Genomic DNA, 16,081 nt, shown 5'->3' on the forward strand with positions numbered 1-16,081 from the left:
AAAGACAGTTTGGTGAACTGTAAGGAAAAATTGCAAAGAGTCTCAAAAACAAAATTAAATTATTCACAGGAGTTAATATGGAACTGAACAGCAGAGATGGCACAGTGCAAAAGTAGAAACAGAGATCAGAGAATAAACCTAAGAAGCTCCCCAAAGATGTAGATCAGAGGTCGGCAAAAGTTTTCTGTAAGGTTTATTGTTGCCTTAGGGCTGATTCCAACTTACAGCAACCCTATATGACAAGAGTTTTTTCCTAGGCTATAATCTTTATAAGAGCAGATAGCCTAGTCTTTTCTCCTGCAGAGCTTGGTGGGTTTGAACCACTGATCTTTCTGTTAGCAGCCAAGTGCTTTACCATTGCACCATCTTGGCTTCTTTTTTTATAAAAGACCAGAGAGTAAATATTTTAGGTTTTTCAAGCTACATAGGATCATTGGCACATATTCTTCTTTGTTTGCTTGTTCCATACAAGTTGCCTTCAAGTTGACTCTGACTCATGGTGACCCCATGTGTCAGAGGAGAACTGTGCTCCATAGGGTTTTCAATGGCTAATTCTTCAGAAGTAGATTGCCAACCCTTCCTTCTGAAGTGCCTCTGGGTGGACTTGAACCTCCAACCTTTTCATTAGCAACTGAGTTCATAAATCATTTGCACCACACAGGGACTTCAGCTTGTTTTAGAACCCTTTACAAATGTAAAAAACATTCTTAGCTCATAGACTTTTCAGAAACAGACTGTGGGTTGTAGTTTGCCAACCACTGATAGAGAAGAAAAACAGAAAGGTATGAAAAAGAATATATTTAAAGGAAAGAGAGGATGGAGAATGAATATGAAATAATCATTACTCCAAAAGTAGAAACTAGGGGGTAAAGAAAAAAAAAAAGTACAAAAGAAGCAATATGAAATATATACGAAGAAATTTTCCTCAGATGAGGAAAGATGTACTTACAAATTAAAGAGACTCACCACCCCGTTTAATTCATTTTCCCAAACTTGAACATGGGTCCTTTCTTTTTTTTCTTGTAACTTTTATTAACATCTGAGCAAACACTACCCTGGAATTGTTGCATTATGAGTCATTCTCATTAAAGAAGGAACAAGTCAGAGATGACTGTGTCTTCATTCTTATGTAGCATTGTTCCAGAAATCCTAACCAATTCAGTAAGACATAGAAAAACAAATAGAGATATTGAAAAGATGAGACAATATTATTATTCTTTGCAAGTGACAACATTTTAACACTCAGCTGAAAAAACAATGGAACTAATAAGAGAATACCATAAAATATCTACTTAATAGATACACAAAAATCAGTAGTTTCCTATCAACCAGCAATAGTTAGACAGTATCTTTTAATTTTTAATTGTATTCAATAAAACAATAAAAAATGTTAAATATCTTGGAATAAATTTACCCAGAAATGTGTGGCAACTACAAGCCCACTCAAAAAACAAAAAACAAAATTCCCTGCCATCAAGTCGATTCCAACTCATAGAGACCCCTATTGGGTATCCGAGGTGGTAAATTTTTTTATGGAAGTAGATTGCCCCATCTTCCTTCCATGGAGTGGCTGGTGGGTTTGAACCACCAACAACTGTCTGGTTAACAGTAAAATGCCTTTGGCACTGCACCACCAGAGCTCCTTATATATACAAGCCCACTGGGGGATCATTAAAAGAACTCTTAAATAACAAGAGATGGGAAGTGTCCTAGATTGTTGTTGTTAGGGGTTGTCAAGTTGATTCCAACTCATAGCAACCTCACATACAACAGAACAAAACCCTGCCCAGTTCTGTACCATCATCACCATTGTTGCTATTTGAGTTCATTGTAGCCCCTGTGTCAGTCCATCTTGTTGAGGTGAGAGTCTTCCTCTTTTTCACACACCATCTACTTTACCAAACATGATGCCCTTTTCCAGAGACTGGGCCCTCCTGGAAACATGTCCAAAGTATATGAGACAAAGTCTCACCATCCTCACTTCTTAGGAGCCCTTGATAAAATGCTCCATATTGTAGAGGTGTCGGTTCTCTCCAGACTAATACAATTCCAGTCAAAATACAATTGTGATTGCCTATAAAATTGACAAAATGATTCTAAGGTTTATCTCAAAGAATAAGTTCAGTAAGACTTTTTGTGGGAAGGAAAAGAGTAGTGAAGTAAGGAAAATTGCTGTATCAAATATCAAAATGGACTTTCAAAATAGTTAAGTATTGGGACCAGAAGATATGGATAATTGGTATAAATAAAAATGATAAATTATGATGATAAGGAGGATGATATTTAAAAAAAAAAAAAAAGACATATTCAAGTAGAGTAAATGAGCAAAACACATAACTGAAGTCTTTGTACTTTATATATTTGTATTAGCAGAAGTACTCATTTCTTTCAAAATAATCTTGGATGTGGGCAAAGGTTTACTTACAAGCGTATTTACTTTATTTACTTTACAAATACAAAAAAAATAAATATGAGGCATTTAAAATGTCCAGCAATGGGGGGCTTGGTATAATATTTTATGATTATATGGTAGAATGCTATGGAGTTTTTAAAAAATTACTCAAGTTGCAATATTGAAAGATTCTATGGGCAAAATATTGAATGATGCAGGAAGCGTCAAAAGAAGATGGAAGGAGGACTTCCGGTAAGTTAGAGGAATAGGCAGACAAGCTACACAGATGTTCTTCAACAAAGAAAAGAGAAACCAATTGACAGAGATACAGAAGATAATCCCAGAGCCCTGAGCTTTGAAAGGAACTATACAGAAGTGGATTAGACACCAACTAGTGGAAAAACCTGAAGGAAAATAGTGAGTTCAGAGATGGTTGGAGCAGTGGACTATCAGCTACTCTGATGGGACCAACAGCCTGAATATTTCCAAGTGGTTTTGGGACCTGAGAATTGACCTAAAGATCATCCCTGGTCGTCAAGGGGTACAAGAATGACTGCACTGGTGGCCTATGACTAGGAAGGGAAACAGCAAGGAGGGAGGCAACCTGAGCTGTGAACTATCCCATATCCACAGGGTGCAGCCATTTTGATTGTTTACAAGCAGCAGCCATTTTGTATATTTAAAGTGACTGAGGGTGAAGCCATTTTGAATGTTTACAAGCAGTGGCCATTTTAGATGTTTTAAGTGACCGATGGTGCAGCCATTTAAATCTTTACAAATGGTGGCCATTTTGGATTTTAAAGTGACAGCATTCTCATTCAGATTCCAGGAACCTAAGAATAGGCTCTGTTTGCCAAGGACAACAGGGACATATGGGAGGCTGACAATGGGAAAGAAGGCAGGTGGTAAGTGTATAAGTGCTGCCAACTAGGGAATAGAGGAGCACAACACAGTACCCTGCTTATGTAGAAAACAAACAAAACAAAGAAAAGGAAAATCATGGGCAAGTCACTCCAACGTACAGTCACCAATTAACAAAAATATCACAATGCTTCGGAGAGACAACAGAGCATTACAGTGAATACAAAGGAGCAAGATAAAGCAGGAGAAACGGGGACCAGAATACAGACCCAAAACACATCCCTGAGGAAGATGCAGCATTGGAACTTCCTGATAAGGAATTCAAAAGAATTCTATTTAGGTATCTTCAATGAATTGAGAGACATATTAAGGAAAACACTGACAACATTAAGGAAAACACAGAGAACCCTGGAACAATTTCAAAAGACAATACAAGAAAAAAATTATAAAATAAATGAAAAATTAGAAATGATACAAAATCTACACATAGAAATCCAGAAAATTAATACTAAGTTTTCAGAAATAGATAAGACATTGAACGGGTAAAGGAGTAGAATTGAATCAATGGAAGACAGAATTAGTGAGATTGAAGACAAATAACCTCAGTGCTTCTTTGGAAAGCAATCAATCAGAAAAAAGATCAAAACAAATTGAAGAAAACTTAAGGTTCATGTGGGATACCATTAAAAGAAATAATCTATGTGTATTCAGAATTCCAGAACAGGAAGAGACAAATAAAACCACAGAAAAAATTGTCAAAGATTTGTTGAAAGAGAATTTCCCTGGTATGATGAAAAATGAGAATATATCCATTCAAGAAGTCCAGTGAACCCCAAACAGGATAGACCCCAAAAGAAAATCACCAAGACATGTCATCATCAAACTCACCAAAATCAAAGACAAAGAAAGAATCCTGAAAGCAGCACGGGAAAAACAAAGTTACCTATAAGGGGCAACCAATAAGACTAAGCTCGGATTTCTCGGCAGAAGCCATGCAGGCAAGAAAACAATGGGATAGTGTATATAAAACCCTGAAAGAGAACAATTTCCAACCAATAATTATATACCCAGAAAAATTGCCCTTCAAATATATGATGGTGAGATCAGGACATTTCCAGACAAGCAGAAATTAAGGGAATTTCTTAAAACCAGACCAACCTTACAAGAGACACTAAAGGAAGTACTTTGGATAGAGAATCAATAACAGCAAACAACTGACCATTAACACATGATGACATAAGCCAAAATCCAACCCAGCTATGGAAGTATCCAAAGTAAATAAGTCTACAAAATTGTAAACAGGGAACCAGAGACATCGGTTGACAAATGAAGACAACTACAAACCAAAAAGAGGGAAAAAAAAATGTGTAGTGGCAGAACTTCTAAATAGTAGGGAAGTCATGGCAACTACAAGATAGAACAGACTGTTCTAAACTTAGGAAGAAAACTATAAATCACAGGGTAACCTCAAAGAAAAATGATAAGCCTTCACATCAACATAAAATAAAGGGCCAGCACAAATATTTAGCAAATACTAAAACAGTAGCAATGAAGGAAGTGATAACATGATTCATAAACAAAATGAGCTCAGCACGGGAAATTATATGGAACAAAGAAATCAACACCACGAAAAAGCACATAACAAAATGACAGCAACAAATTCATACTTGTCAATAATTACATATCTGGCAAGGGACTTATCTCTAAGATTTATAGAAAACTCCAACACCTCAACAGCAAAGGAATTAACAATCCAATTGAAAAATGAGCACAAGACATGATTAGACACTTCACCAAGGAACAAACATACTCAGGTGGCCAGCAAATACATGAAGAGATGCTCACAATCACTGGCCATCAGAGAGATGCAAATCAGAACAAAAAGAGATACTGTCTCAGCCCATTACTGATGGCAAGGTTCAGCGAGACGGAAAATAACAAATGTTGGCAGGGACGTGGAGAGATTGGGACTCTCATACACTGCTGGTGGGACTGTGAAGTGATACAACCACTGTGGAAAGCAGTATGGTGATTCTTTAGAAAGCTGGAATTGGAGATACCATTTGACCCAGCAATCCCATTCTAGGTATCTGTCCTAGAGAGGTGAGAGCCAGGACAGGAACAGATATGTGCACACTCATCTTCATTGCAGCACTATTTACAATAGCAAAAATGTGGAAACAACCTATGTGCCCATCAACGGAAGAGTGGATGAGCAAACTATGGTACATACACACAATGGAATGCTATGCAGCACTAAAGAATAATGTAGAGTCTGCAAAACACTGCATAACATGGATGAACTTGGAGGATGTTATGCTGAGTGAAATAAGTCAATCACAGAAGGACAAATATAGTATTAGCTCATGGTTGTAGAGGGTCAAGGAAAGGTTTATATATAGAGGGAAACTTTCTTTGTTGGTTGCCAGAAGTGGGAGGGAATGGGAGAAACACTGCCCCCCAAAAAAGATACATTGACCCATGGCACTTCGGTTTTGTGTATTTCATTGTACATAAATTATATTTCAATAAAATGTATTTAAAGAAAAAGAGGAGAAGGAGAAGATGGAAGGAATGCACAGAGTGACTACCAAAAAGAATTGGTTGATGTTCATCCATTTCAGTAGGTGGCATATGATCAAGAACCAGTGGTATTGAAGGATACCTCAAGTAGATACTCTCCTTGCAGAGAACAATCATGGGAGAAAGAAGGGCTGCTTATGCACAGGGAGACAGCTCATGGGGCAAGAGTCCATGGAGGGATGGACACGGGGAAGAGGTAAAATCACAATTAAAAAAAAAAAAAGAAGAAGAACCAATGGTATTGAAGGAATAAGTCGAAGCTGCTCTGAAGGGATTGCTGAAAAACAAAGCTCCAGGAATTGACGGAATTCTCTTTGAGATGTTTCAACAAACAGATGCAGTGCTGGAGGCACTTACTTGTGTATGCCAAGAAATTTGAAAGACAGCTGTCTGGCCAATTGACTGGAAGAGATACATACTTGTACCCATTCCAAAGAAAGGTGATCCCACAAAATGTGAAAATTATTGAACAATATCATTAATATCATATGCAAGTAAAATCTTACTGAAGATAATTCAAAAGTGGTTACAGCAGTATATTGACAGGGAACTTCCAGAAATGCAAGCTGGATTCAAAAGAGGACATGGAATGAAGGATATCATTGCTGATGTCAGATGGGTCTTGGCTGAAGGCAAAGAATACCAGAAAGATGTATACTTGTGTTTTATGGACTATGCAAAAGCATTTGACTGTGCAGATCATAACAAATTATGGATAACATTGAGAAGAATGGGAATTCCACAACACTTAATTTTGCTCATGAGGAACCTATAGAAAGACTCCTGGCTGTCATTTGAACACAATGAGATACTGCATGGTTTAAAATCAGGAAGGGAGTGTGTCAGGGTTGTGTTCTTTCACCATATTTATTCAATCTGTATGCTGAGGAAGTAAGTCAAGAAACTGGATATATGAAGAACATGGCATCAGGATTGGAGGAAGACTCATTAACAACCTGTGATATGTAGGCAATACAATGTTGCTTGCTAAAAATGAAGATGACTTGAGGCACTGACTAATGAAGATTAGAGACTGTAGTCTGCAGTATGGGTTGCCCCTCAACATAAAGAAAATGAAAATCCTCACAACTGGACCAATCAGCAGCATCATGATAAATGGAGAAAAGATTGAAATTGGCAAAGATTTCATATTACTGGTTTTCACAGTCAACACCAATGGAAGCAGCAGTCAAGACATCAGATGACCTAATAGACAGGGTAAATTTGCTGCAAAAGACCTCTTTAAAGTGCTAAAGAGCAAAGTTGTCTCTTTGACTAAGGTGTGCCTAATGCAAGCCATGGTGTTTTCAATCACCTCATATGCATGTGAAAGCTGGACAATTAATAAGGAAAACAGAAGAGTTGATGCTTTTGAGTGGTGTGTTGGCAAAGAATACTGAAAGTACCATGGACTGCTAGAAGAACTAACATATCTCTCCTGAAAAAGTGAAGCCAGAATTCTCCTTGGAAGTGAGAATGGCCAGACTTTGTCTCACCTGCTTTGGTCATGTTGTCAGAAGGGACCATTCCCTGGAGTTAGTATCATGCTTGGTAAAGTGGAGGGTCAGTGAAAACAGGGAAGGCCCCCAATGAGATGGAATGACACAGTGGCCGCAACAATTGGCTCAGGTATAGCAAATATTGTGAGGTTGGTGCTGAACTGGGCAGTGTTTCATTCTGTTGTACATAGAGTTGCTACGAGTTGGAGCTGACTCCACAGCACCTAACAGCAACCACAAATAGAAGAATAATGACACAGAGATGTGTTCATAATACATTATTGAGTTTAAAATGTGGTTGTAAAGCAGCAGGTACAGTGTGATGCCTGTGAATAAAGTCATGGCAGATAGAACTTAGAAGAGAGACTGAAAGTGTGTTCACCAAAAACTGAAGAGTCTGATCTACATGTAAGCTGAACAGGTGTGGGAAGGAGAATGGGACCATACTTATGAATATATATAGGTTTGTGCAAAAAGGACATGGAGGTGGCATCTTCTGACCTCCTCCAACCTCAGGAGATGAAAACAGAGTCATTATCAACAGCCCAAGGCATATTCCTATGAGGCCCAATATGCCGCCACCCTCCAGCCTTTTTACCAACTCTGTAATCAACTGTCCCTCCCATATCACCCACTTCTTCTCTTCTGCGTTTGTTCATTCATTGCAGTGGCCACACAGAACTCACAGACAATAGTCACGATTATAGGGTTTGTTAGGGAAGTAACAGATTACAATTCAGATTCAGGAACACTCAGGATACAGTTCTTTGATCAGGACAGTCTCCCCTCTGCTGTGTCCTCAGGCATGCCTCTCTAGCCCTTGGCCTTTTGACCTAGACTCTGTCCTGCTCCGGCAAGTGTTATAAAGCTCTTTCAGCTCTGCCCATAGGTACACCTATGTGCACCCCACTCCACTAGCAAGCCTCCTGCCAAAAGGCACTCAGCTTTCTCGCTCTGTGGATTGGAAAGCCCACTTCTTTGCCTCAGGCCTCTTGGTTCCTCTGTGGTCTTCTCAGCTGGTCTTCTCTGCTGGTCATCTCTGTTTTTCTGTCAAGAAGGTCCAGCTCAGGGATCTTGGGTCCAAGGATGCACTCTACCTCTGGCTCTTCTCTCTTTATGGCAGTGAGATCCCCCTTTCTGCTTCTAAGAAGGCTCATTTTAAGCCTAGCAGAATGACAAATCTAACTAATCCCCACATTAGAGTTCCACACACCTTATTTGCATGGTCCCACCCAGTAATCTAAGGCACTTGACTGCTAACCGGAAGGCTGGCGGTTCAAACCCACCAGCCACTCCTTGGAAGGAAGATGGGGCAATCTACTTCCGTAGTGATACTGCCTCGGAAACCCAAGGAGGGGTCGCTATGGGTCGGGTCCGACTTAACGGCACATAACAACAACAACAACAGCAACCCAGTAATCTGGTAGAAGCCAACAACTGGCTAGAAAAGCCATACTAAGTAATTCACTGCACCACGGTTTGACCGACGATATTTCTACATATGTATTTACATGTGCTGCAAATATATTCGTGAATATAGTAGAGTGTGTAAGAAGCAAAATTATGAACACTTCTTAGCCATAACCAAAAACCCTAAGAGAGTGAGTTGGTGGGCCTGGGGACTCAGGACTATGATCTTGGGAGACATCAAGATCAACTGGCATAACATAGTCTGCAAAGACAATGTTTTGCATCCTACTTTGGTGAATAGTGGCCTAGGTCTTAGAAGTTTGCGAGCAACCATCTAAGGTGCAACTATTGGTCTCTCACTGGACTAAAGCAAAGCAAAGTGAAGAAAATCAAAGTCCCATGGAAAGAATTACTCCAAAGGACTAATGGACCATGCTAACGTCAGCCTCCATGACCCTGAGTCCACAAGAACTAGGTGGACCTGGCTACTACTGCCAACAGCTTTGAGAGGGATCACAGTAGAAGGTCCTAGATAGATTGGGAAAAATATGGAACAAAACTCAAAATCATGAAAAGACCAGGGTCACTGGTTGGATAGAGACTGGTAGAAGCCTCAAGATTATGGTTCTTAGTCATCCTTCAAGACTGGAACTGAACTCACCCCCATGGCTCAACTTTCAGCCAAACAATAGACAGGTCTATAATGTGAATTCGGAAGGAAGGTTAGGCAATCTACTTCCATTGTGATACCACCTCAGAAACCCAAGAAGGGGTCGCTATGAGCTGGGTCCAACTCTACGGCACATAACAACGTAACATGAATAATAATACCAGGGAGGTATACGTTCCTTTGAACAATTAGCCATTTGCTATCAAAAGGGAAGCATTTGTCCAAGGACAAAGTTCAGAACGCAGGAAAGGATAGGGGAGAAGGAGGAAAGGAAAGGAGAAACACAGGGAAGAAGTGGGCGGAGTGTTGTTACATTGAGGGGAGTACTTTCAGTGACATGAGACAAAACGTGTTTGAATTGTTTAATGAAAAACTGATTTGCTCTGTAAACTTTCACCCAAATCACAATAAAAAGTTTTTTTATTTTTTTAAAAAAGAGTCTTATCTAAGCTTTCAAACTACTGTTTTAAAAAGGAATTAATATTCTTGATTGCCACAACTTTTGTCTAATTGGTTAAAATATTTACGAGTTCACAAAGTTCAAAATACATTTTTAAGTACATAATTTAAAACAAAGACTGTTTAAAAGTTGAATACTTCTCTGTTATGCAAGATAAGGTCTTCAGAATTACATGTAATTTCAGAATGGGTTTGAAATGTTCATTTTGAAAGTTTATTGACTTTTGTGTTATTAAGATTTTACCAATTATGTTGTAGTTAGATGCCATCGAGTCAGCTCTGATTCCATAGCAACACTACGTACAACAGAGTTACTGACTAAATATCCTAGTTAGTGTCCTGCTACTCCATCCAGGCCCAGTTTGTTTCAGATAAGTGTAAGCTTGTAAAAACATAGTAGCTACTTGTCTGTATTTGAAATGAACCGTTGCCTTATTATTTTTCCTAGACAAGGAATTGTGCCTCCAGGTCTTACAGAAAATGAATTATGGAGAGCAAAATATATCTATGATTCAGCTTTTCATCCTGACACTGGTGAAAAGATGATTTTGATAGGAAGAATGTCAGCTCAAGTTCCAATGAACATGACCATCACAGGCTGCATGATGACATTTTATAGGTAAGTTACATCCTTTTTAAATTACAGAAGCTTAAAGTGTATTTTTTATGTACATAAACAACTTTATTGAAATAAAATGTCATTTCATTTTTAGTTCCATTTTGTATAAAAGTTGTGACCCCAGTGATCTGCTTTACTTTTTCCCTGAGCAAGCTCTTTGTCCTTCAGAGCCCTTGGGTGGTACAGATAATTAACAGGCTTGGTTGCTACCTGAAAAATTGAAGATTCAAGTCTACCCAGAAGTGCTTTGAAGGAAAAGTTTGGCATCCTACTTCTGAAAAACCAACCATCGAAAACCCGATGGAGCACGGTTCGATTCTGACACACATAGGGTCACCATGAGTCAGAATCAACTCGATGGCAACTGGTTTTTTTATTGTTCAAAAACCCAACCATCTAGTTAATTCCAACTCACAGCAATGCCCATTGGGTTTTCAAGGCTGTAAAACTTTATGGAAGTAGATTGCCTCATCTTCCTCAAACCTACCCATAAGCATATCAAGAGAAAGGCCTGGCTGGGAGAACATGTGGAACGAAACTCAAAAGCATAAAAAAAGACCAGGCTTACTGATCTGATAGAGCCTGGTGAGACCCCCAAAACAGTGGCCCCTAGTTACCCTTCAGGTCTAGAACTAAACTCACTACCGTGGCTTCCAGCCAAACAATAGAGAGACATAGAGGGTGAACATTTACACCAGATAGATAACCTTCCTTAGAATGAACAATCTCAGGGAACAGAAGAGCAGCATTTCCATAGGGAGATAGTTCAGGGGGCAGGAATACATAGGAAAGAAGGACAGAGGGAGGAAGTGGGAAGAGAGTTGTTATATTCTGAAGATTGCAATCAATGTCATGAAATAAACTGTTTGTGAACTGCTGTAGGGAAAATGAATTTGCTCTTTAAACTTTCACCCAAATCACAATAAAAATTTAAAAAAAAAAAAACAACCCTGGCACTTTCCTTCCCAAAGATCACAGCCACTAAAACCCCATGAAGGAGCTCTGGTAGCATAGTGCCTAAGGCACTTGACTGCTAACCAGAAGGCTGGCGGTTCAAACCCACCAGCCACTCCTCGGAAGGAAGGTTGGGCAATCCTACTTCCGTAGTGATACTGCCTCGGAAACCCAAGGAGGGGTCGCTATGAGTCGGGGCTGACTCGACGGCAGATAACAACAACAACAACAAAACCCCATGAAGTGTTCCTCTGCACACATGAGTTCAACTATGAGTTGGAGTCAACTCATCATTTATTTATTTATTTGTTTGTTTTAACTCTGGGCTGGGCCCTCTACAAATTTTATCATACTTCATCCTCAGAGTCACCCTCTGAGCTTGTTGGTACCCACATCTAATGAATGAAGAAACTGAGGTTCAGAGGATAGAAACCTACTCAGTCACATATATCCCCAGTTGCAAGCCTTTCACACGTTCATTCTCCCTTCTCTAGCTCTTCTCCTGTTTTGTAACTGATACTCATGGTTTCTGTTCTGTACGGCAGTGAGGTAACAAGTGATACTGTGATATGATGGATTTTTCTGTTTTAGGACTACCCCAGCGGTGCTCTTCTGGCAATGGATTAACCAGTCCTTCAACGCAGTTGTAAATTACACCAACAGAAGTGGAGATGCCCCTCTCACTGTAAAGTAAGACTGCAAATTTCAACCATCTCCTTCAGTTCTCCATCTTTCATTGGATTAAGTGATGACATTCTTCTGTTTACAAAAACATATTTGTACTAATTGTTTAGACTATTATGTAGCGTATTTTTAAATGAAGTGCTCTTTCCTTCCCTTTCTATTAAGACAATTTTTTGCAGCCTGCCTTTTCAAACATTAGGTCCCTGGGTGGTACAAATGGTTTGCGCTTAGCTACTAACAAAAAGGGTGGCTATTTCGAAGCCACCCAGTTGGTGCCATGGAAGAAAATCCTGGTGAACTACTTCCATAAGATCACAGCTACTATAAACCCTATAGAACGTAGTTCTGTTTGACACACATAGGTTACCATAAGTCAGAATCAGGTTTGTTTTTTGTTTTGCTTTGTCTCAGACATTACTCATGTTGTTAAAGTAGTACTGGTAGGTTGCTCTGTCTCTTGCTCCTTCAGGCTCATTCCCCCTACAGAACACACAGCTAGTAGCTCAACCATGGCCTATGGGAAATGATAAGCCATAGCCCCATGAACCTGCACATGTGACATCCACCAACATCAAAAGTGGCTGGGTCAACCAAAATGTATTGATGATTATCAGGGGTGGGAAGGAAGGAGAAAGGGGGAGTTATTGTTTAGAACGCATTGAGTTTCTGTTTATGTGATGGGAAATTTGGCAACCAATATTAGTGATCGTAGTACAATATGATTAAAATAATTGATGTCACTAAATTGTATGTGTGAAAAAAACATGTTAAATTGGCAAATGTGGTATATATATTTTGACAACAATGCAAAAAAAGTAGCTGGGTCAGCACAGTATGGATTTTGTAGAAATCAAGGAGAAACCGTGGCAGTGTAACTTTTACTTTTGTTTTTGAAATACCTAATCTATGGAGCCAAAGAGAAAGTATAACAGTTTCTTTCTTAACCAATATTTTATTGTGTTTTTGGTGAAGGTTTACACAACTGTTTAGATTCCCATTCAATAATTTCTGCACAAGTTGTTCAGTGACATTGGTCACATTCTTTACAATGTATGAACAGTCTCATAATTTCCATACTAGTTGTGCTGTTTCCATTAGCCTAGTTTCCCTACCCCATTACATTTTCATCTTTGTTTTAAAGTAATTGTTGACTATTTGGTCTCATATAGGTGATTTTTTAAAGGAGGATAGTACTCACAGGTGATAGTCATTATTTTTTGAGCCGATTTGTTATTTACCTACAAGGTAACCTTAGAGGTTCATTTCAGTTCAAGGTTTGAAGAGTGTGTCAGGGCAATAGTCTTGAGGAGTCCTCCAATCTCAATCAGTCCAGGTCTGCTTATTTACTTTTTATTTTGTTTTAGGAATCTGAGCATTTTTATTCCACGTATTTTCTCCATTTTATCGAGGTCCATCAGTTTGGCCTTGATTAGGACAATCAATAGTGGTAGTCAGCCACCATCTAGTTCTAGTCTCAGGGTAAGTGAGGCTGTGGTTCATGTAGAATTATTTATCCTGTAAACTAGTTTCTTCTTTCAGTCTTTGATTTCCTTCTTTCTCTTTACTCCGGATAATAAGTAAAGACCAGGAGTTGTATCAAAGATGGCTGCTCACAAACTTTTAAAACTCAGACACTACTCACCAAACTAGGGTGTAGAACATAATTTTATAAACTAAATTATGCTAGTTGACCAAGATGACCCATAAGACTATGGTCCTAATCCTTCTAACCCAGAAATCCAATCCTGTGTAATGTTTGGTTATGTCTAAGAAGTATCTGTAACTGTGTCCCTGTGTGCTTTATTATATCCATGAATATATGTGCATAAAGTCACATAGATGTGTATACATATAAATATGTATACACCTATACATATATACCTATATGTGTATATAAGGAGGTCTGGTGGCATAGTGGGTAGGGCACTTGGTTGCTAACCAGAAGGCCAGCAGGTCAAGCCTGATTAGCTGCTCCATGGGAGGAAGATGAGGCGATCTACTTCTGTAAGATTTATAGTCTTGAAAACCCAGAAGAGGTTGCTATGAATCAGAAGGGACTCAATGGCAGTGGGCTTGGTTTGGTTTTATATGTATATATGCCTACATACATACATAAATACCCACACATAATGTATTTTTGGGGTGTTTTTGCTATTGTTTAGTTTGCTGTTGTTTCAAAATCATGTATGCCATAGCAATTACCAACAGATCTTTTTTTCTCATGTACTTTTTAGTGACATCATTTACTCTCATCAAGCTGTGTACACTTCATCCTCATTTGGTGTTACCTTTCTCATCAGCAACTGTCCACTATCTAGAGAGTGAATTCCCTTCACTCTCCATCCTTGTTAATGACTGACGAACCCCTCCTTGGGTTGAGGCAGTATCACTACGTAAGTAGATTGCCCAACTTTCCTTCTGGGGAGTGGCTGGTGGGTTTGAACCGCCAGCCTCCTGGTTAGCAGTCAAATGCCTTAGGCACTATGCCACTAAAAGTCATTCACAAAAGTGAGAACATACAATGTTTGGGGTTATTTTTATTTTTGTAATTGACTTATTTCACTTAGCATAATGTCCTCCAGGTTCATCTGTGTTCCTAGGTGCTTTGGGAACTTATTTTTCTTTATCACTGAATAGGAGCTCTGGTGGCATAGTGCCTAAGGCATTTGACTGCTAACCAGAAGGCTGGTGGTTCAAACCCACCAGCCACTCCTTAGAAGGAAGGTTGGGCAATCTATTTCCGTAGTGATCCCGCCTTGGAAACCCAAGGAGGGATTGCTGTGAGTTGGATCCGACTCAATGGCAGTGAGTTTGGTTTGGTTTTTGGGAGTCATTATATGTATGTATCACATTTTACTTATCCATTCATCTATTGAGGGCATTTGAGGTTGTTTGTGTCTTTGCTATTGTGAATCGTGAAAAAGTGTAAATGGTTTTAAAATTTTGCCTGCTGCAAAAAAATTTTAGACAGGCTAAAGAGATTAGTTAATCAAAAATTTTAGCAGAACTTATATGATGCTTGAAAGAAAAATGTTTTTTGTTTGTTTTCTCACTTAAAATTACCTTTGATACTCCATATTCTTCTGTTATCATCATATGGAACTAAGGATATTGAAATCTATCATGCAGCACTATTTATCATACCTTCTTCATTTCCTCCAGTCTTTGAATTTAACTTTTCTTGAAAGGTAACATTAGCTTAACTGTGTTTTGAAGATGAAACTTTTAGTATTTTTAGGTGGCAAGATATAATTTTAAAATTGGCAGTGTTGCATTTTTACTTTCAGTATGTATATATTAATATTTTGAAAAAAATATATTTTTTAATTCAAGTAAATGTGCTACAAACATTTAGCCCAATGTGTACTCATGCGTTTGTAGATTCTTGCACACTCATGGCTCCCCTCCCATCTCCACCCCGTGCACACATCATCTGTATATGCCTGCTTCTATTAAATGTATTGAGCTTATATGTGAAGAATCACATTTCTTATGGGTCCACTTGCTTTTTATCTAGAGTACATGTGGAGTGATAATGCATGTGGTTTGGTGGACTCACTATTCTTCATCATGATCCTTTACATTTGCGCCCTTGTGTCTTCAAGAAATGGTGTCTCAAGTTTCCTCATATATTTGTGTTATATATGCAGTATTCTTTTTCTTTTCAGTGAATTGGGAACAGCCTATGTTTCTGCAACAACTGGTGCTGTAGCAACAGCTCTAGGACTCAATGCACTAACCAAGGTACTCTGATTTTTATTTCCTTAGTAAAGCTTCTTATTTTCTTTTTGCCTGCCTGGCTCAAGTTCCTCTATTATTCATAAACATGGTTCATATCATAATATGGTTGTCTTATTATAGTTACTAGAGTCCCTGGGTGGTGCAGATGGGTAAAGTTCATGACTGCTAACTGAAAGGTTGGAGTTTTGAGTCTACCCAGAAGCTTCTCA

General features: G+C 38.8%; 1 protein-coding gene across 1 annotated transcript in view; it reads left to right on the forward strand.

The window, feature by feature from the left end:
* The window catches only part of SFXN1 (sideroflexin 1), a 62,136-nt gene that overhangs the window by 4,603 nt on the left and 41,452 nt on the right, over positions 1 to 16,081 (forward strand). The window contains exons 2-4 of the mRNA XM_007956036.1: positions 10,323 to 10,493; positions 12,039 to 12,137; positions 15,800 to 15,875. Of these exons, the coding sequence (XP_007954227.1) occupies positions 10,323 to 10,493; positions 12,039 to 12,137; positions 15,800 to 15,875 (346 nt within the window). The remainder of the gene's footprint in view (positions 1 to 10,322; positions 10,494 to 12,038; positions 12,138 to 15,799; positions 15,876 to 16,081) is intronic.

Source organism: Orycteropus afer, unplaced genomic scaffold (genome assembly GCF_000298275.1).
Source record: "Orycteropus afer afer isolate SDZICR_OR568_19922 unplaced genomic scaffold, OryAfe1.0 scaffold00573, whole genome shotgun sequence".
Classification (NCBI taxonomy): Eukaryota; Metazoa; Chordata; class Mammalia; order Tubulidentata; family Orycteropodidae; genus Orycteropus; species Orycteropus afer.